At 42.2% G+C, this 22,576-nt stretch overlaps 1 protein-coding gene across 1 annotated transcript in view; it reads left to right on the top strand.

Moving 5' to 3' along the window:
• Nucleotides 1-13,374: 13,374 nt before the first annotated feature.
• Nucleotides 13,375-22,576, top strand: part of LOC121007976 (multidrug resistance-associated protein 1-like) — a 145,211-nt gene continuing 136,009 nt past the window's right edge. Inside the window, exons 1-2 of the mRNA XM_040440245.1 lie at nucleotides 13,375-13,465; nucleotides 21,511-21,804. Coding sequence (XP_040296179.1) covers nucleotides 21,763-21,804 — 42 coding nt within the window. The 5' untranslated portion in view covers nucleotides 13,375-13,465; nucleotides 21,511-21,762. The remainder of the gene's footprint in view (nucleotides 13,466-21,510; nucleotides 21,805-22,576) is intronic.

Raw genomic sequence — 22,576 nt, 5'->3', positions numbered from 1 at the left:
ATGTCCTTTACCCATGTGAAGCAGTCAAAATATGGTGCTGGCGTGTAAGAAAGACCTTTTTGGATTAGTCTTTCATGTTCCGAATCTAGGATGATGTTTGTTAAATTGACAATTTGCATCTCATTGGTTTTTGAAGGAAGTGCTACGTCTTGGGCTGATATCCCCACTTGTCCCGGTCTCTTAACTGTGTCCCTGACACTAAAAAAGAAGAAGGCAAGGAGGCTGAGGATGGAGAAGGTAAGTGAGGGCCTAAATTTGATGTTCCTATGGGAGCCTGTGCTGCCACATATGGGAAGGATGGAACTAAAGAGAATAATAATGGGACAGTTTCGTTTGTTCTGTCCATGCTTGGAGCTGCCACTCTCTCCAAGTGCTGTGTGGTTTGTCCACCAGATTTGTTTTGTTGATTGCCTGCCCATTTTGGTGCACTGCTGTAGTTGTGTCTCTTTTGATACTGCCCAAATTTGTTTTTGGCTTTTCTTTTTGTACCTGACTTGGAGGTATTTGGCCCTGAATCAGACTCAGATACTTCTGATTCCGAAATATCTGTGTACTGGATGGGTTTCCGGTAATTAAAATTACCACTCCGATAGCTGGTATTCTTTTTGATGTATATATTACCGGATTCAAAATCTCTCCTATCTCTATTGTACTTGCGATGCTTTCTCTCTTTTATCTCTCCTTGTAGGCTTTCAATATTTTTTTGTAAATTGGTCTCTAACTGACTATACTCAGGATGAGTCTGAAATATTTTGATGTCTCCTACTTCTTTTTCAAGTTGTTGGGAGATTTTTAGCATAAGTTTCTTCTCATACTCTAAAAGGTAGACTTGCATGCGCAAGGAGTTTTCTGTTAGTAAAGTTTCCCACCCTTTAATGAATTCAGGGTCTTCTTGGTGCGAATTGGGCGTGATGTTAATACGTATTCCTCTATACACTAGATTTTGTTGTATATAGGTATCCAGACTCCTCACTTCCCACATTGACCGCACATAGGCTCTATAGGTTTTGTTAAGTTCTTTAAAGGCTTGATTTATATCCAGAATGTTTATTGGTAGGTTTTCTGTGGAGAACACTTGGTTTACTTCTGCTAGTGATATATGAGTGGAGGGATGGCTAGATAGGAAACCAGCCATTTTACACTTACTTTATAGCATCTGTCAACTTTTATTCCTTTTGTGAAACGGGTATAGCTTTTAGGGTTTTCCCCTATATTTGGGATCAATTTTACATTAGTGTATACCCAGTGCACGTAGAGGCATTTATAATTGTGTTTTACATTTGGTCAAAGACCATTGGTTGCCTACTCTTGACGTGCACTTATTTGTTTTTTTGTGTAATCTTAATTATAGTAAAAATTAACTTTTATTTCGTTATATTTAATAAATATTGGCAACTAATAACTAGCCTACTTAAATAATAAATTTAAAACTATCACTAGTGGGCCTGACGGTGCTGCACTATATATATATTGGTCTACTGACAGCCGTTTTGGCAATGGTAACTGTAGCTTTATTCAGCTAGCTAGCTAAAGAAAATAATTTAATCACTAAAGAAGAGTTCAAGGTTCTGTACAAGCCGAATCCAGTACTTGCAACATTTTATGCCATTCCCAAGATACATAAAAAACGACAACCAATTCCGGGGAGACCCATAGTATCTGGGAATGAAAGCCTGTGTGAAGGAATAAGCGGCTATGTCGATGAGGTAATATCCCCATTTGTCCCCAGTCTAACGTCACACCTGAGAGACACCAAAGACGTTTTGAATAAGCTGAACAATATACATGTAGAGCAGGGAACCTCATTAGCAAGCCTAGATGTGGAGGCTTTATATACCAGCATACCCCACTCCAAAGGCATTGATGCAGTGAGATATTACCTAGATACAAAAGGCATCCAGTATAAAGATCATAATGAGTTTGTTTTGTCACTTTTAAGCTTCTTACTCACACACAATTATTTTATTTTTGACAGTGATTATTATTTACAGATCACTGGCACCGCAATGGGCACGAAATGCGCACCAAATTTTGCAAATCTTTACTTAGGGTGGTGGGAGGACCGAATCGTTTTCACTGAAGCACACAGCCAGTATATTAAACACATCACTTTCTGGGGTCGTTATATAGACGACGTTCTAATACTGTGGGAAGGTGCACAACAAGAATTTCATGAATTTATTAAAATTCTCAATACAAACACTATTGGTTTAAAATTCACGGGTGAAATTAACAAAAACCAACTCAATTTCCTGGACATAGCCTTAAGCCTATCCGAGAATGGTAATATAGAAACGGAAATCTACAGGAAGCCTACGTCGAGCAATAGTCTTCTCCACTGGTCTAGTTACCATCCAATACCTCTAAAAAGAGGAATTCCAGTAGGCCAATATTACAGAGCGAGAAGAAATTGCTCAACAGAAGAAAGTTTTGAACATGAAAGTAAAATCTTATACCAAAAATTTATAGAACGTGGCTACCCTAAAAAAGTCCTACACAAGGCGTATCGGAAGGCAAAAGACAAAGATAGAAATGATCTACTAAAGAATAAAGAAAAAACTAGCAGTGACAAAGTTGTGCGCTGCATAGGGACGTTTGACATTAAACATCAAGAGGTTAACAATATCCTAAAAAAATATTGGAACATTTTAAGATTGGATCAAGATATAAAAAATGTCATCACCAAACATCCCTCAATTACATACAGAAGAGGTACCAATCTTAGAGAACAACTGGTTCACAGCCACTATCAGAGGAATTCCCAACAAATGGAAAAAACCACATGGCTAACTACAAAAGGGTCTTACCCATGTGGAGACTGTCAATTCTGCAGCAAAATGCTTGTATGTAAAGAGTTTGAAAATCCGGTAGACCATAAGAAGTACAAAATTACTCAATACATAAATTGTAAAACAGCGGGTGTAGTCTATGCGATTCAATGCAGCTGCCCCAAAATCTATGTAGGGAAAACAGTACAAGCACTCCGGAGAAGAATATCAAAACATCTAAGTGATATCAACTTAAAAACAGACACCACGCTTTCTAGACACATAGAAGCAGAACATGATGGCAAAAGTGATAGTTTGAAAATCTGGGGGATAACCAAAATCAAAGCAGGCCCAAGACAGGGAGATATAGACAAAAAATTACAGCAGGAAGAAACCCGCTGGATATACAGACTCAAAAGTCTTTCACCCCTGGGCCTTAATGAAGGGTTTACTTATGCATCGTTTTTGTAAAAATTACAGTGAAAAATATTATGACAAAAATCAAAAGTAGGAAATATCAATAAAATTATAGAAAAGAAACTAGACCCTCTTGAATTTAATAGTTGAGAGAGTGGGAAATAATTAAAAAAAATTAAAAAAAATAAAACAAAGACTAAATACAGTAAAATAAAAATATAAATTCCCAAATCATGAATGAAGTACTCTAATGAGCCTATATACTGTATTACCTATTGTATGTCAGACCTGTAGAATAAATGACAAATCACTATAACCAATACTAACATAGTGATAAAAATAATAAAAAATAATAATAGGCCCAATACCTTCCAAAAAGAAGTAGATGATGTCGACCGACCCTGTAAGAAAACAGGAGAGAAAAATTAATACAATCTAATAAAAACATTTATAAAAAAAAAAAAAAAAAATCAAAAATCAAAAATCATGTAAATGATAATTACATAACTACTAATATCCAAATCAAGTATATAAATGAAACCAAGGTAGACACTTTTGGTAAACTGTTGGTGCTAAATCAATAGTAATAGAGAGAAGGCACCAATACTTTACATTTTCAATAAAAGGAATCAAATGAAGCAGTGAATCACCTACATTTGGAGAGAATCGCCCCCCCAAAAAAAGAAAAAGCAGGAAAAGGGACTAGGCAAAGAACATCAAAGTACATAGACATGCGCAGAATACTGAGAGATCTAGCAGTTCAAAATCTCCAAGTACAGAGGCATGCGCGGCACCCTTTCCAGCTTATCCCATATATTATAACCATACCAAAAGATCGGCGACCAATCCCATGTAGGTAGACAAGTCAGCAGATCGGAGCCGCAAAGCACTAAGTATGAAGACATGCGCGAGAAAAGAGCGAAATCGCGCGAGCACTGACGTCAGAGCCCGGACGAAACTAACAACCTATCACAGCTCATGATAGAAAACATAGGAATAGGCTCAGTAAGGAGCAAGTCTATTGCTCAAACTGTACCGCGTCACACCGGTGGGAGTTTTCAAATATATCCGGGAACGCCACTCTCCCCACACACTGCCCGATCCCCTGAAGACGCCATATCTATGGCGAAACATGTCGGGAGGCAGCGCTTAGATTTTAGACCACAGTAGGGCCGATTATGAAGGTGCCAGCTACGAAATAGCAGACCATAGTCTACCAAGTGACTGCGCTGCCCGGACAGCACAATGAGCGATTGTGCTGTAATCAGAATGCCACTGAACAAAGTTCAGTAACAGGACAGGCAAGAGGCAGCTATAGCAGCACCTATATTGTTACTAATGTTACAATACAGTGCATAACAGCACCAATACTGTACAGTCTGCTGACAATGAGTTACAACTGTTGCAACTAGTGGACACTGGCATTTATTTCAGCATACAAAGAGGCAAATAGCTAGCTGAATAAAGCTACAGTTACCATTGCCAAAACGGCTGTCAGTAGACCAATATATATATAGTGCAGCACCGTCAGGCCCACTAGTGATAGTTTTAAATTTATTATTTAAGTAGGCTAGTTATTAGTTGCCAATATTTATTAAATATAACGAAATAAAAGTTAATTTTTACTATAATTAAGATTACACAAAAAAACAAATAAGTGCACGTCAAGAGTAGGCAACCAATGGTCTTTGACCAAATGTAAAACACAATTATAAATGCCTCTACGTGCACTGGGTATACACTAATGTAAAATTGATCCCAGAGATGCTTAGCACTTGTTGGCCCTTTTGCCTTCACTCTGCGGTCCAGCTCACCCCAAACCATCTTGACTGGGTTCAGGTCCGGTGACTGTGGAGGCCAGGTCATCTGGCGCAGCAACCCATCACTCTCCTTCATGGTCAAATAGCCCTTACTTTCAAAGTTTTCCCAATTTTTCGGCTTACTGACTGACCTTCATTTCTTAAAGTAATGATGGCCACTCGTTTTTCTTTACTTAGCTGCTTTTTTCTTGCCATAATACAAATTCTAACAGTCTATTCAGTAGGACTATCAGCTGTGTATCCACCTGACTTCTCCTCAATGCCACTGATGGTCCCAACCCCATTTATAAGGCAAGAAATCCCACTTATTAAACCTGACAGGGCACACCTGTGAAGTGAAAACCATTTCAGGGGTCTACCTCTTGAAGCTCATCAAGAGAATGCCAAGAGTGTGCAAAGCAGTAATCAAAGCAAAAGGTGGCTACTTTGAAGAACCTAGAATATGACATATTTTCAGTTGTTTCACACTTGTTTGTTATGTATATAATTCCACATGTGTTAATTCATAGTTTTGATGCCTTCAGTGTGAATCTACAATTTTCATAGTCATGAAAATAAAGAAAACTCTTTGAAAGAGGTGTGTCCAAACTTTTGGTCTGTACTGTATATATATATATATATATATGTATGTATATATATATATATGTATATATATATATATATATATATATATGTATATATATATATATATATAAAATTTTGCATTATTGCACAATTACGTAAGCTATTTTAAAACACAATTTAATGAACAAATTTTTTATTCATACTTCCATCTTTTTCATGATATATGAAATATTATTTAGTTTATTTATGTATATATTGGGTACACATAATATAAATTATTTAGTACATTTATGAAACATGATTTTAGTTATATTTTGTGCACCAATAGATATGAATTATTCTGTATATTTATAAACTATGGATTGATCTAATTATGCTCCTTGAACTAATCATCTATTTATATTAATTTTTTATTAATGTCCACGCTGATTTGTTTGTTCATTTTATTTGTGTATAATTATATAGGTGGTTCAGTTACCATATGTGAGCTATGAATTGATGCCTTATTGTTTTATTTATATATTAGGGCAGATATTTAGAGCATGTTATATATAATTATTTATATTTGAAAGGTCTCCCTTAGCAGTGTCGGACTGGGGTACCTAGGGCCCACCTGTAAAATTTATTTTGGGGGCCCACCGTATGGCTACATTCAAATACAGGGAGTGCAGAATTATTAGGCAAATGAGTATTTTGACCACATCATCCTCTTTATGCATGTTGTCTTACTCCAAGCTGTATAGGCTCGAAAGCCTACTACCAATTAAGCATATTAGGTGATGTGCATCTTTGTAATGAGAAGGGGTGTGGTCTAATGACATCAACACCCTATATTAGGTGTGCATAATTATTAGGCAACTTCCTTTCCTTTGGCAAAATGGGTCAAAAGAAGGACTTGACAGGCTCAGAAAAGTCAAAAATAGTGAGATATCTTGCAGAGGGATGCAGCACTCTTAAAATTGCAAAGCTTCTGAAGCGTGATCATCGAACAATCAAGCGTTTCATTCAAAATAGTCAACAGGGTCGCAAGAAGCGTGTGGAAAAACCAAGGCGCAAAATAACTGCCCATGAACTGAGAAAAGTCAAGCGTGCAGCTGCCAAGATGCCACTTGCCACCAGTTTGGCCATATTTCAGAGCTGCAACATCACTGGAGTGCCCAAAAGCACAAGGTGTGCAATACTCAGAGACATGGCCAAGGTAAGAAAGGCTGAAAGACGACCACCACTGAACAAGACACACAAGCCAAGAAATATCTCAAGACTGATTTTTCTAAGGTTTTATGGACTGATGAAATGAGAGTGAGTCTTGATGGGCCAGATGGATGGGCCCGTGGCTGGATTGGTAAAGGGCAGAGAGCTCCAGTCCGACTCAGACGCCAGCAAGGTGGAGGTGGAGTACTGGTTTGGGCTGGTATCATCAAAGATGAGCTTGTGGGGCCTTTTCGGGTTGAGGATGGAGTCAAGCTCAACTCCCAGTCCTACTGCCAGTTTCTGGAAGACACCTTCTTCAAGCAGTGGTACAGGAAGAAGTCTGCATCCTTCAAGAAAAACATGATTTTCATGCAGGACAATGCTCCATCACACGCGTCCAAGTACTCCACAGCGTGGCTGGCAAGAAAGGGTATAAAAGAAGAAAATCTAATGACATGGCCTCCTTGTTCACCTGATCTGAACCCCATTGAGAACCTGTGGTCCATCATCAAATGTGAGATTTACAAGGAGGGAAAACAGTACACCTCTCTGAACAGTGTCTGGGAGGCTGTGGTTGCTGCTGCACGCAATGTTGATGGTGAACAGATCAAAACACTGACAGAATCCATGGATGGCAGGCTTTTGAGTGTCCTTGCAAAGAAAGGTGGCTATATTGGTCACTGATTTGTTTTTGTTTTGTTTTTGAATGTCAGAAATGTATATTTGTGAATGTTGAGATGTTATATTGGTTTCACTGGTAAAAATAAATAATTGAAATGGGTATATATTTGTTTTTTGTTAAGTTGCCTAATAATTATGCACAGTAATAGTCACCTGCACACACAGATATCCCCCTAAAATAGCTAAAACTAAAAACAAACTAAAAACTACTTCCAAAAATATTCAGCTTTGATATTAATGAGTTTTTTGGGTTCATTGAGAACATGGTTGTTGTTCAATAATAAAATTAATCCTCAAAAATACAACTTGCCTAATAATTCTGCACTCCCTGTATAATAAATAATCTAACAAGTTTTTTTTAATATAAACATAGTATGATGGAGGTGCTGTACATTGAATATATGTATGTAGTGCAGTAAGTCTAATGTGTCATGTGCCACTTGTGCAGGGGGTGGGAGACTAGAGCCCATTTTGCTCAGGGGGTCACCGGGGGATTCCCCTGTAACCCTGTGGGCCAGTCCGAGCCTGTCCCTTAGGATATATTAATAACATTTTTCTTTCAGTTTTCTTGTTTGTTTTTTTTTTTGCTTTACACTGACGCTTCCAGATACATATGTATATATTAACAATAATCCAGTTCTGTATGCTGTTTCCGCTATTTGTGTTTGTAACGCACTTTGACAAGCATTGTCTTCTTCCGGCATCACTCTTGCAATGCATTTACGGTCCTTGGAAAGCATCGCTTGTTCACTTCCGGCCGTGCGCCATCCTACGCATGCCCGTTTGTGTGTTTGAGACGCCGGACGATAATGTGGGCTCTGCACCAGGTGTACCAACACCACCCGTTCCCCTTGCCTTTTGTTAGCCTATTTCCAACAGGTGATTTGTTTCCTTAATTAAGTATATATATATAAATATTGTGCACACTGGCTCTGAATGATGGACCCCTGAGGAAGCCAGTCTGACCTGGCAATACGCGTGAGGCCTATTTCACCTACACCCCATGCCCGCTGACCTGTCTATTTTGATAAGTATCAGCAATTTTTGATGCCTTATTTATATTATATCCAGGTACTTTGTACTACTCTGGCGGTGTTTATATGTTTTCATTTAGAAACTGGTGGTTGTAGGTCTGTGTGTTGAACCTATATTCAGTCCACACACAGTTCAGTAATTGTATACAAGGATTTTAATCTGTGGGTTTTGTGTTTTCTGATAAATTATATACTTTTTAATTAGAGGTGCAGTCTTGCTTGCAGTATTTCTTCTGGTTCATTCTATGGTTGTGTGTATTTGGTGAGCCCCCTGCGTTTGGTTTCCTTTTCACTTAATAATTGTCACACACACAACCCCCCCATAAAAAAGACCTCATTCACACGACTGTGTCCATGATGACAAAATGATCCGTGGTTGATCCGTAAAGTTGTCCGTGAAGGATCTGTGTATGGTTCGGGTGTCTGTTTTTCGCCCTCCGTGTGTCATCCATATTCCATGGACAGTGCTCAGATGACAAAAATAGAGCCCACATGTGCTGTCCTCCTCTACACCGCCCTCCTCCATACATGTGCTGTCCTCCTCTACACCGCCCTCCTCCATACATGTGCTGTCCTCCTCTACACCGCCCTCCTCCATACATGTGCTGTCCTCCTCTACACCGGCCGTACTCCTCTATACATGTGCTGTCCTCCTCTACACCGCCCTCCTCCATACATGTGCTGTCTTCCTCTACACCGCCCTCCTCCATACATGTGCTGTCCTCCTCTACACCGGCCGTGCTTCTACATACATGTGCTGTCCTCCTCTACACCGGCTGTGCTCCTCCATACATGTGCTGTCCTCCTCTACACCGCCCTCCTCCATACATGTGGTGTCCTCCTCTACACCGGCCGTGCTCCTACATACATGTGCTGTCCTCCTCTACACCGCCCTCCTCCATACATGTGCTGTCTTCCTCTACACCGGCTGTACTCCTCCATACATGTGCTGTCCTCCTCTACACCAGCCGTACTCCTCTATACATGTGCTGTCCTCCTCTACACCGCCCTCCTCCATACATGTGCTGTCCTCCTCTACACCGGCCGTGCTCCTACATACATGTGCTGTCCTCCTCTACACCGCCCTCCTCCATACATGTGCTGCCCTCCTCTACACCGCCCTCCTCCATACATGTGCTGTCCTCCTCTACACCGGCCGTGCTTCTACATAAATGTGCTGTCCTCCTCTACACCGGCCGTGCTCCTCCATACATGTGCTGTCCTCCTCTACACCGGCTGTCCTCCTCCATACATGTGCTGTCCTCCTCTACACCAGCCGAGCTCCTCCATACATGTGCTGTCCTCCTCTACACCAGCCGTACTCCTCCATACATGTGCTGTCCTCCTCTACACCGGCTGTACTCCTCCATACATGTGCTGTACTCCTCTACACCAGCTGTACTCCTCTATACATGTGCTGTCCTCCTCTACACCAGCCGTACTCCTCCATACATGTGCTGTCCTCCTCTACACCAGCCGTACTCCTCCATACATGTGCTGTCCTCCTCTACACCGGCTGTACTCCTCCATACATGTGCTGTACTCCTCTACACCAGCTGTACTCCTCCATACATGTGCTGTCCTCCTCTACACCGGCTGTACTCCTCCATACATGTGCTGTCCTCCTCTACACCGGCTGTACTCATCCATACATGTGCTGTCCTCCTCTACACCGGCTGTACTCATCCATACATGTGCTGTACTCCTGTACACCGGCTGTACTCCTCCATACATGTGCTGTACTCCTCTACACCAGCTGTACTCCTCCATACCAGCTGTACTCCTCCATACATGTGCTGTCCTCCTCTACACCGGCTGTCCTCCTCCATACATGTGCTGTACTCCTCCATACATGTGCTGTCCTCCTCTACACCAGCAGTACTCCTCCATACATGTGCTGTCCTCCTCTACACCGCCCTCCTCCATACATGTGCTGTCCTCCTCTACACCGGCTGTACTCCTCCATACATGTGCTGTCCTCCTCTACACCGGCTGTACTCCTCCATACATGTGTTGTCCTCCTCTACACCGGCTGTACTCTTCCATACATGTGCTGTCCTCCTCTACACCGGCTCTACTCCTCCATACATGTGCTGTCCTCCTCTACACCGGCTCTACTCCTCCATACATGTGCTGTCCTCCTCTACACCGGCCGTGCTCCTCCATACATGTGCTGTCCTCCTCTACACTGGCCGTGCTCCTCCATACATGTGCTGTCCTCCTGTACACCGGCCGTACTCCTCCATACATGTGCTGTCCTCCTCTACACCGGCCGTACTCCTCCATACATGTGCTGTCCTCCTCTACACCGGCCGTACTCCTCCATACATGTGCTGTCCTCCTCTACACCAGCCGTACTCCTCCATACATGTGCTGTCCTCCTCTACACCGGCTCTACTCCTCCATACATGTGCTGTCCTCCTCTACACCGGCCGTGCTCCTCCATACATGTGCTGTCCTCCTCTACACCGGCCGTGCTCCTCCATACATGTGCTGTCCTCCTGTACACCGGCCATACTCCTCCATACATGTGCTGTCCTCCTCTACACCGGCCATACTCCTCCATACATGTGCTGTCCTCCTCTACACCGGCCGTACTCCTCCATACATGTGCTGTCCTCCTCTACACCGGCCGTACTCCTCCATACATGTGCTGTCCTCCTCTACACCAGCCGTACTCCTCCATACATGTGCTGTCCTCCTCTACACCGGCCGTACTCCTCCATACATGTGTTAACACTGTCCTCCTCTACACCGGCCATACTCCTCCATACATGTGCTGTCCTCCTCTACACCGGCAGTACTCCTCCATACATGTGCTGTCCTCCTCTACACCGGCTATACTCCTCCATACATGTGCTGTCCTCCTCTATACCAGCCGTACTCCTCCATACATGTGCTGTCCTCCTCTACACCGGCTGTACTCCTCCATACATGTGCTGTCCTCCTCTACACCGGCTGTACTCCTCCATACATGTGCTGTCCTCCTCTACACCGGCTGTACTCCTCCATACATGTGCTGTCCTCCTCTACACCGGCTGTACTCCACCATACATGTGCTGTCCTCCTCTACACCGGCCGTACTCCTCCATACATGTGCTGTCCTCCTCTACACCGGCCGTGCTCCTCCATACATGTGCTGTCCTCCTCTACACCGGCCGTACTCCTCCATACATGTGCTGTCCTCCTCTACACCGGCTCTACTCCTCCATACATGTGCTGTCCTCCTCTACACCGGCCGTACTCCTCCATACATGTGCTGTCCTCCTCTACACCGGCTGTACTCCACCATACATGTGCTGTCCTCCTCTACACCGGCTCTACTCCTCCATACATGTGCTGTCCTCCTCTACACCGGCTGTACTCATCCATACATGTGCTGTCCTCCTCTACACCGGCTGTACTCCTCCATACATGTGCTGTACTCCTGTACACCGGCTGTACTCCTCCATACATGTGCTGTCCTCCTCTACACCGGCTGTCCTCCTCCATACATGTGCTGTCCTCCTCTACACCAGCAGTACTCCTCCATACATGTGCTGTCCTCCTCTACACCGCCCTCCTCCATACATGTGCTGTCCTCCTCTACACCGGCTGTACTCCTCCATACATGTGCTGTCCTCCTCTACACCGGCTGTACTCCTCCATACATGTGTTGTCCTCCTCTACACCGGCTGTACTCTTCCATACATGTGCTGTCCTCCTCTACACCGGCTCTACTCCTCCATACATGTGCTGTCCTCCTCTACACCGGCTCTACTCCTCCATACATGTGCTGTCCTCCTCTACACCGGCCGTGCTCCTCCATACATGTGCTGTCCTCCTCTACACTGGCCGTGCTCCTCCATACATGTGCTGTCCTCCTGTACACCGGCCGTACTCCTCCATACATGTGCTGTCCTCCTCTACACCGGCCGTACTCCTCCATACATGTGCTGTCCTCCTCTACACCAGCAGTACTCCTCCATACATGTGCTGTCCTCCTCTACACCAGCCGTACTCCTCCATACATGTGCTGTCCTCCTCTACACCGGCTCTACTCCTCCATACATGTGCTGTCCTCCTCTACACCGGCCGTGCTCCTCCATACATGTGCTGTCCTCCTCTACACCGGCCGTGCTCCTCCATACATGTGCTGTCCTCCTCTACACCGGCCATACTCCTCCATACATGTGCTGTCCTCCTCTACACCGGCCATACTCCTCCATACATGTGCTGTCCTCCTCTACACCGGCCGTACTCCTCCATACATGTGCTGTCCTCCTCTACACCGGCCGTACTCCTCCATACATGTGCTGTCCTCCTCTACACCGGCCGTACTCCTCCATACATGTGCTGTCCTCCTCTACACCAGCCGTACTCCTCCATACATGTGCTGTCCTCCTCTACACCGGCCGTACTCCTCCATACATGTGTTAACACTGTCCTCCTCTACACCGGCCATACTCCTCCATACATGTGCTGTCCTCCTGTACACCGGCCGTGCTCCTCCATACATGTGCTGTCCTCCTCTACACCGGCCGTGCTCCTCCATACATGTGCTGTCCTCCTCTACACCGGCTCTACTCCTCCATACATGTGCTGTCCTCCTCTACACCGGCCGTGCTCCTCCATACATGTGCTGTCCTCCTCTACACCGGCTGTACTCCTCCATACATGTGCTGTCCTCCTCTACACCGGCTCTACTCCTCCATACATGTGCTGTCCTCCTCTACACCGGCCGTGCTCCTCCATACATGTGCTGTCCTCCTCTACACCGGCCACACTTATGTAGAGGAGGCAGTACACTATGGAGCAGTATGTATGGCCGCTCATGTACTTTCCGCGCCGTGCACTTGACAGACATGGCGGCTCCTCCCTCCTGTCACACAAAGCAGTCTCCACCCTGCCGCTCACATACTTCCCTCTTTACCGCAAGCTTCCTCCTCTCCCCCGTCCTGGAGCCGCTCTATGAATTCTGTTATCCTGTCGGCACTCGCAGAACCGCACGGTATTTATGCGTTATTAGTATACAGGTTATAGGGCACTGTGTGTATACAGTACAGTTACTATACATATCAGAGCACTGCATGTATTCATTATTACTTTACATAATATACAGCACCATATGTATGCATTATTATACTATAGATACTATACCGCATCATATGTATTACTATACAGCACGATATGTATGTATTACTATATATACTATACAGTACCAGATGTATGTATTACTATACTACAGATACTATACAGCACCAGATGTATGTATTACTATACTATAGATACTATACTGCCACAGATGTATGTATTACTTTACTATAGATACTATACTGCCACAGATGTATGTATTACTTTACTATAGATACTATACTGCCCCAGATGTATATATTACTATACTATAGATACTATACAGCACCAGATGTATGTATGACTATACTATAGATACTATACAGTACCAGATGTATGTATTACTATACTATAGATACTATACAGCACCAGATGTATTACTATACTATAGATACTATACAGCACCAGATGCATGTATTACTATACTATAGATACTATACTGCCCCAGATGTATATATTACTATACTATAGATACTATACTGCACTAGATGCATGTATTACTATACTGTAGATACTATACAGCACCAGATGTATGTATGACTATACTATAGATACTATACAGTACCAGATGTATGTATGACTATACTATAGATACTATACAGTACCAGATGTATGTATGACTATACTATAGATACTGTACCGCACTAGATGTATGTATTACTATACTATAGATACTATACTGCACCAGATGTATGTATGACTACACTATAGATACTATACAGTACCAGATGTATGTATTACTATACTATAGATACTGTACCGCACTAGATGTATGTATTACTATACTATAGATACTGTACCGCACTAGATGTATGTATTACTATATTATAGATACTATACTGCCCCAGATGTATATATTACTATACTATAGATACTATACTGCACTAGATGCATGTATTACTATACTATAGATACTATACAGCACCAGATGTATGTATGACTATACTATAGATACTATACAGTACCAGATGTATGTATGACTATACTATAGATACTGTACCGCACTAGATGTATGTATTACAATACTATAGATACTATACTGCACCAGATGTATGTATGACTATACTATAGATACTATACAGTACCAGATGTATATATTACTATACTATAGATACTATACTGCACTAGATGCATGTATTACTATACTATAGATACTATACAGTACCAGATGTATGTATGACTATACTATAGATACTGTACCGCACTAGATGTATGTATTACTATACTATAGATACTATACTGCACTAGATGCATGTATTACTATACTGTAGATACTATACAGTACCAGATGTATGTATGACTATACTATAGATACTATACAGTACCAGATGTATATATTACTATACTATAGATACTATACTGCACTAGATGCATGTATTACTATACTATAGATACTATACAGTACCAGATGTATGTATTACTATACTATAGATACTATACAGCACCAGATGTATATATTACTATACTATAGATACTATACTGCACTAGATGCATGTATTACTATACTATAGATACTATACAGTACCAGATGTATGTATGACTATACTATAGATACTGTACCGCACTAGATGTATGTATTACTATACTATAGATACTATACTGCACCAGATGTATGTATGACTACACTATAGATACTATACAGTACCAGATGTATGTATTACTATACTATAGATACTGTACCGCACTAGATGTATGTATTACTATACTATAGATACTGTACCGCACTAGATGTATGTATTACTATATTATAGATACTATACTGCCCCAGATGTATATATTACTATACTATAGATACTATACTGCACTAGATGCATGTATTACTATACTATAGATACTATACAGTACCAGATGTATGTATTACTATACTATAGATACTATACAGCACCAGATGTATGTATGACTATACTATAGATACTATACAGTACCAGATGTATGTATGACTATACTATAGATACTGTACCGCACTAGATGTATGTATTACTATACTATAGATACTATACTGCACCAGATGTATGTATGACTATACTATAGATACTATACAGTACCAGATGTATGTATGACTATACTATAGATACTGTACCGCACTAGATGTATGTATTACTATACTATAGATACTATACTGCACCAGATGTATGTATGACTACACTATAGATACTATACAGTACCAGATGTATGTATTACTATACTATAGATACTGTACCGCACTAGATGTATGTATTACTATACTATAGATACTGTACCGCACTAGATGTATGTATTACTATATTATAGATACTATACTGCCCCAGATGTATATATTACTATACTATAGATACTATACTGCACTAGATGCATGTATTACTATACTATAGATACTATACAGCACCAGATGTATGTATGACTATACTATAGATACTATACAGTACCAGATGTATGTATGACTATACTATAGATACTGTACCGCACTAGATGTATGTATTACAATACTATAGATACTATACTGCACCAGATGTATGTATGACTATACTATAGATACTATACAGTACCAGATGTATATATTACTATACTATAGATACTATACTGCACTAGATGCATGTATTACTATACTATAGATACTATACAGTACCAGATGTATGTATGACTATACTATAGATACTGTACCGCACTAGATGTATGTATTACTATACTATAGATACTATACTGCACTAGATGCATGTATTACTATACTGTAGATACTATACAGCACCAGATGTATGTATGACTATACTATAGATACTATACAGTACCAGATGTATGTATTACTATACTATAGATACTATACAGTACCAGATGTATGTATTACTATACTATAGATACTATACAGCACCAGATGTATATATTACTATACTATAGATACTATACTGCACTAGATGCATGTATTACTATACTATAGATACTATACAGTACCAGATGTATGTATGACTATACTATAGATACTGTACCGCACTAGATGTATGTATTACTATACTATAGATACTATACTGCACCAGATGTATGTATTACTACACTATAGATACTATACAGTACCAGATGTATGTATTACTATACTATAGATACTGTACCGCACTAGATGTATGTATTACTATACTATAGATACTGTACCGCACTAGATGTATGTATTACTATATTATAGATACTATACTGCCCCAGATGTATATATTACTATACTATAGATACTATACTGCACTAGATGCATGTATTACTATACTATAGATACTATACAGTACCAGATGTATGTATTACTATACTATAGATACTATACAGCACCAGATGTATGTATGACTATACTATAGATACTATACAGTACCAGATGTATGTATGACTATACTATAGATACTGTACCGCACTAGATGTATGTATTACTATACTATAGATACTATACTGCACCAGATGTATGTATGATTATACTATAGATACTATACAGTACCAGATGTATGTATTACTATACTATAGAGACTGTACCGCACTAGATGTATGTATTACTATACTATAGATACTATACAGCACCAGATGTATATATTACTATACTATAGATACTATACAGTACCAGATGTATGTATGACGTCATATTTTGGGTTGTGGTATAAGCTGAATTGTGTTATGGATTCTGTTACCACGGACCATAACGCAATTCCATGACGGAATGCATAACGGAATGCCTTTGGAGACATTCCGTCATAATAGAAGTGTATGGACTGCAAATCGGATCCGTCCCGTTTCCATTATGCATGAGAGGACTCTAAAGGCATTCCGTTATGCATTCCGTCATGGAATTGCGTTATAGTCCGTGGTAACAGAATCCATAACGCAATTCAGCTTATACCACAACCCGAACACGAACTTCAAAATATGAAGTTCGCTCATCCCTAATCAATTGGTGCAGGTTTACATGTGGATTTGGTGCGGATTTTCCTCTCCCCGTTGAAGTGAATGGAGAAAATCCGGTCAGGAAATACAAAATGAACTGAAATGCTGCAGAATTTAAAACGTACATGACCTACGGTGCGGATTTTCCACATGCAAATCCTGATCGTGTGCATTTGCGCTTTCCTGATGCATTCCTTATGGTACTGAACCCTGCATTCATGAAAAGATTTCTAATCTCATTCAAGCGTTTTATTCAGAATTAAGCCCCTTGCAAACGAGCATGAGCGGATTAGGTCCGGATGCGTTGTGGATGCGCTCAGTGAAAAATGCGCGATTTCGCAAGCAAGTTCATTCAGTTTTGTCTGCGATCGCATTTAGTTGTTCCAGTTTTTATCCCGCGGTGCAATCCGTTTTTTCACGCGCGTGATAACAACAACATCTCTTAGCAACCATCAGTGAAAAACGCACTTGCTTGCGGATGCGATGCGATTTTTACGCAGCGTCATTCACTTCTATGGGGCCAGCGTTGCGTGAAAATCGCAGACTATAGAACATGCTGTGATTTTTACGCAACGCGCAAGTGATGCGTGAAAAACAACGCTCATGTACACAGACCCATTGAAATGAATGGGTCCGGATTCCGTGCGGGTGCAATGCGTGCGCATCACACATTGTACCCGCGTGGAATACTCGCTCGTGTGAAAGGGGCCTTACACTCTTATTCCAATGCTCCTTCTTTCTTCCCTGCAGTTACCCTGCCGTGCCATTGCCTTTCCTATATTGCACTTGCAGATTATATGAGCAATCTATATTTTTTGCTGGGCCGCGGAACGGAACAACGAAAGTGGACAGCACATGGTAGGCTGTCTGCATCTTTTGCGGTCCCATTGAAATGAATAGGTCCGCGCCCGTTCCGCAAAATTGCAGAACGGGTGCGGATCCATTTATACGTTCATGTGAATGCACCCCGATACATCAGGAAGACAGAATTACCTTCCAGTGGTCCTTCAATCAGCATCAATGGAACAGAAGCAGCATCCACCTATCCAAACTCCAGTTCTCCTGACGCTTCTCAGACTATACCACGCACATTGTGCTTAGGAAACACGTCTCCGCTGAAACCAGTCACTGGCTGCAGCGGCATGTGACCCTGACCGTGTAGAAATTGACAGGGACCAGAAGTCCAGTGTAGAGAGTCTAAGAGTCAGAAGGGAGCAGTTGTGTATAGATTTCTCCTGGTGGTGGGGTTATTAACAAAAACAAAAAAAAGTCCTAGACAACCCCTTTAACGTGTCACTAAGATTTCAAAAAATGTTCAATATGTCATAACGACATATCAAATGTTTTGATCGGTGGGGGTCTGAGTGCTGAGAGATTAGAAAGTCTATGGGCCCCGTCTTGCTTCTACTGTATCTCAGGGATCATCAAATTTCGGCACTCCAGCTGCTGTGAAACTACAACTCCCAGCATGCAAACATGCTTGGCTGTTCTTTTACCTCCCACAGAAGTGAATTCTGGGAGTTGTAGTTTCTGAACAGCTGGCGTGCCGGAGGTTGCTGATCCCTGTTCTATCTCCTGCACCAGGAGTTTGTTTCTAGATGTTTTGGGGGTCTCAGTATTTGGACCCCCACCGATCAAAACCTTTAATATGTCGCTATAACATATCACAAATTTTTTGAAAGTTCAGTAACTCTTTTAGGCTGGCGTCCCTCATAGGTTTTGTTTTTTGCTGTCCTGAGCTTTTTCCTGGTATTTCCGTGCTCTACAGTGACATTACAGGGGGTACATACTTTCCTATAAAAACACAAGGCATACCAAAGGAATCATTAAAATGCAGCGGGTGCTAAAACATACTACCAGTAAATGGGCAAAACATTTTTTTTTTAAGTTGCAAAAAACTCTGCGGCAGTCAGAAATTTGTTTTGCCCCCCCCCCCCAAATGCACAAGACAAAACTGTGGGTGGCAGCCCCCTAAGGCCTCTTTCACACGGGCGAGTTTTCTGCGCGGGTGCAATGCGTGAGGTGAACACATTGCAACCGCACTGAATCCGGACCCACTCACTTCTATGGGGCTGTGCACATGAACGGTGATTTTCACACATTACTTGTGCGTTGCGTGAAAATCGCAGCATGCTCTATATTGTGCGTTTTTCACGCAACGCAGGCCCCATAGAAGTGAATGGGGCTGCATGAAAATCACAAGCAAGTGCGGATGCAGTGCGATTTTCACACACGGTTGCTAGGTGACGATCGGGATGGGGACCCGATCTTTATTATTTTCCCTAATAACATGGTTATAAGGGAAAGTAATAGCATTCTGAATACAGAATGCAAAGTAAAATAGGGATGGAGGGGTTAAAAAAATAAAATAAAAATTAAACTCACCTCATCCACTTGTTCTCGCAGCCCGGCTCGTCTTCTTTCTTCTTCTTTGATGACCTGGGAGGAAAAGGAACTTTGGTGACGTTACTGCGCTCATCACATGGTCCACCACCATGGTGATGGACCATGTGATGAGCGCAATGATGCCACCAAAGGTCCTTTTCCTCCCAGGTCCTCAAAGAAGAAGAATGAAGACGTGGCGGGCAGCGCGAACAAGTGGATGAGGTGAGTTTTATTTTTGTTTTTTTAACCCCTCCATCCCTAATTTACTTTGCATTCTGTAGTAAGAATGCTATTATTTTCCCTTATAACCATGTTATAAGGGAAAATAATAAAATTTACACAACACCGATCCCAAACCCAAACTTCTGTGAAGAAGTCCGGGTTCGGGTCTGGGTACCAAACATGCCGATTTTTCTCACGCGAGTGCAAAATGCATTAAAACGCTTTGCACTCGCGGGGAAAAATCGTGTATGTTCCCGCAACGCACCCGCATCTTTTCCCGCACGTCACCCGCAATCCCGTGTGAAAGAGGCCTAAAATACACCGGAGATAGGTGGATGCTGCTTCTGTTCCATTGATGCTGATAGGAGGACCACTGGAAGGTAATTCTGTCTTCCTGATGTATCCATGACCAATTTTGCGGAACGGGTGCGGACCTATTCATTTCAATGGGACCGCAAAAGATGCAGTCAGCATTCCATATGCTGTCCACATCCGTTGTTCCGTTTCGCAGCCCAGCAAAAAATATAGAGCATGTCCTATTAGGCATTCTCTATTTAGCGCCGGCCATGTGCAGTCTTCAAAATGCTGAACGCACATGGCTGGTATCCGTGTTTTGCGGATCCGCAATTTGCAATCCTCATGTCCAGATTTTGCAGACTGGCGATGGCAATTTACAGCAACCACAACCTGTGTCCTTTGGGTGTATATGAGATTAGGAAACCTCCTTAGCTTCTGCTGCAATACCAGACACCGCCTGAGGACAAGAGTGGTGCTGTTTCTGAATAAAGACCTTCTTTTTTTTCCCTTACCTTGTAAAACCTCTTGAAGCTTCGCTGTACAAGGCAACATTTGCCGTCAAATTAAAATGCATTATTACAACGAAAACCTGACTGTGCCACGAGGACCTGATTATCCCAAAGAACCATCTGCTCAAGTGCAATATAGGAAAGGCAATGGCACGGCAGGGTAACTGCAGGGAAGACAGAAGGAGCATTGGAATAAAAGTGGCCAAATAGGGTGTAATTCTGAATAAAACGCTTGAATGAGATTAGAAATCTTTTCATGAATGCAGGGTTCAGTACCATAAGGAAAGCGTAAATGCACGCGATCAGGATTTGCATGTGAAAAATCCGCACCGTAGGTCATGTACGTTTTAAAATCTGCAGCATTTCAGTTCATTTTGTATTTCCGGACCGGATTTTCTCCATTCACTTCAATGGGGAGAGAAAAATCCGCACCAAATCCACAGGCAAACCTGCACCAATTGATGCTGATTGACCGCATGGATTTCAGTGCGGATTTCAGTGCGGATGGTCTGCACATAAATCCTGAACGTGTGCATTTGCCCTTAGGGGTTTCTTGTGAACGCCTTCCCTGCCATGTCTTCCTCTGCTACATCTGGAACAGTGGTTATTACCGTCTCTCTTGCAGGGGGTGATTGGCAGTGCTGGGCTGCTTAATGGACTGAAAAGGAAACTTCACAAATGGATTTGAACAATGAAAGGAAGATCTTGGAATGTAGGCAAGTCTGAAATAGAGGCCGCGTTCTAGATGATATCTCTGCGCTCCAGAAGACATTGGATTTCTTAGTCCCAAGCCTGTTATTTGGTATCATGGTCGGTTTTTAGACGGCGTGAATAGAACGCCGTGTTTCACCGTGATCGCAATCTACCTCCTGCCAGCATGAAGTGGCTCTGCAAGCTCGGCGAGTCCGAGAAGTTCTGGGTAAGGATTTTTTTTTTATGAAAGGTACTATAAGTTACTAACAAGTAGTCTTCAGTCATAGCCTTCATTACGATGTTCTTAAATGTTATTCCACTCAGAAATCATCACAAACGACACGTTAACCTTATTATACAGCAGGGGACAGCAACCTCCGGCACTCCGGCTGCTGGGAAACTACAACTCCCAGCATGCACACTTGCTCAACAGTTCCTGAAACTTCAATTGAACTGAATAGAACAAGTTGGGAGTTGTAGTTTCCCAGCAGCTGTAGCGCCAGACGTTGCTGACCCCTGTTGTGCAGGTTATTATGGGGTTGACAAACGATGGCCAACCTGCGGCTCTCCAGCTGTTGTAAAACTACAATTCCCACCATGCCCGGCTGTAGACTGATAGTTGTAGACAGTCTGGGCATGCTGGGAGTTGTAGTTTTGCAACAGCCAGAGAGCTGCAGGTTGGCCATCCCTGATATAGAGGTTTTGTGAATTTTATTAAGAATTAAAAAAATAATAATTATGTTGTGTGTCAGCCCTGGAACTACTCGGCTCTGTGCATTGTGCAGTGGAAGGAGCTGGTTATCGCCGCGCTGCTCCCATCCACTACTATATAGTTCCGGTGCCAACTGCAGAACAGCCGATCGGTGGGGGTGCAGGTTGTCAGACCCCCACCAATCCAATTGCGAAGGTCTCTCGTGAGTATAGGCCATTATTTGTAAAATTCTGGACAACCCCTTACATTTCAATTATGCTATGTAATTGTTTTATTAGATGGCAGC

This window comes from Bufo bufo, chromosome 7 (genome assembly GCF_905171765.1).
Source record: "Bufo bufo chromosome 7, aBufBuf1.1, whole genome shotgun sequence".
Classification (NCBI taxonomy): domain Eukaryota; kingdom Metazoa; phylum Chordata; class Amphibia; order Anura; family Bufonidae; genus Bufo; species Bufo bufo.
This window is presented reverse-complemented; position numbering and strand designations above follow the sequence as displayed.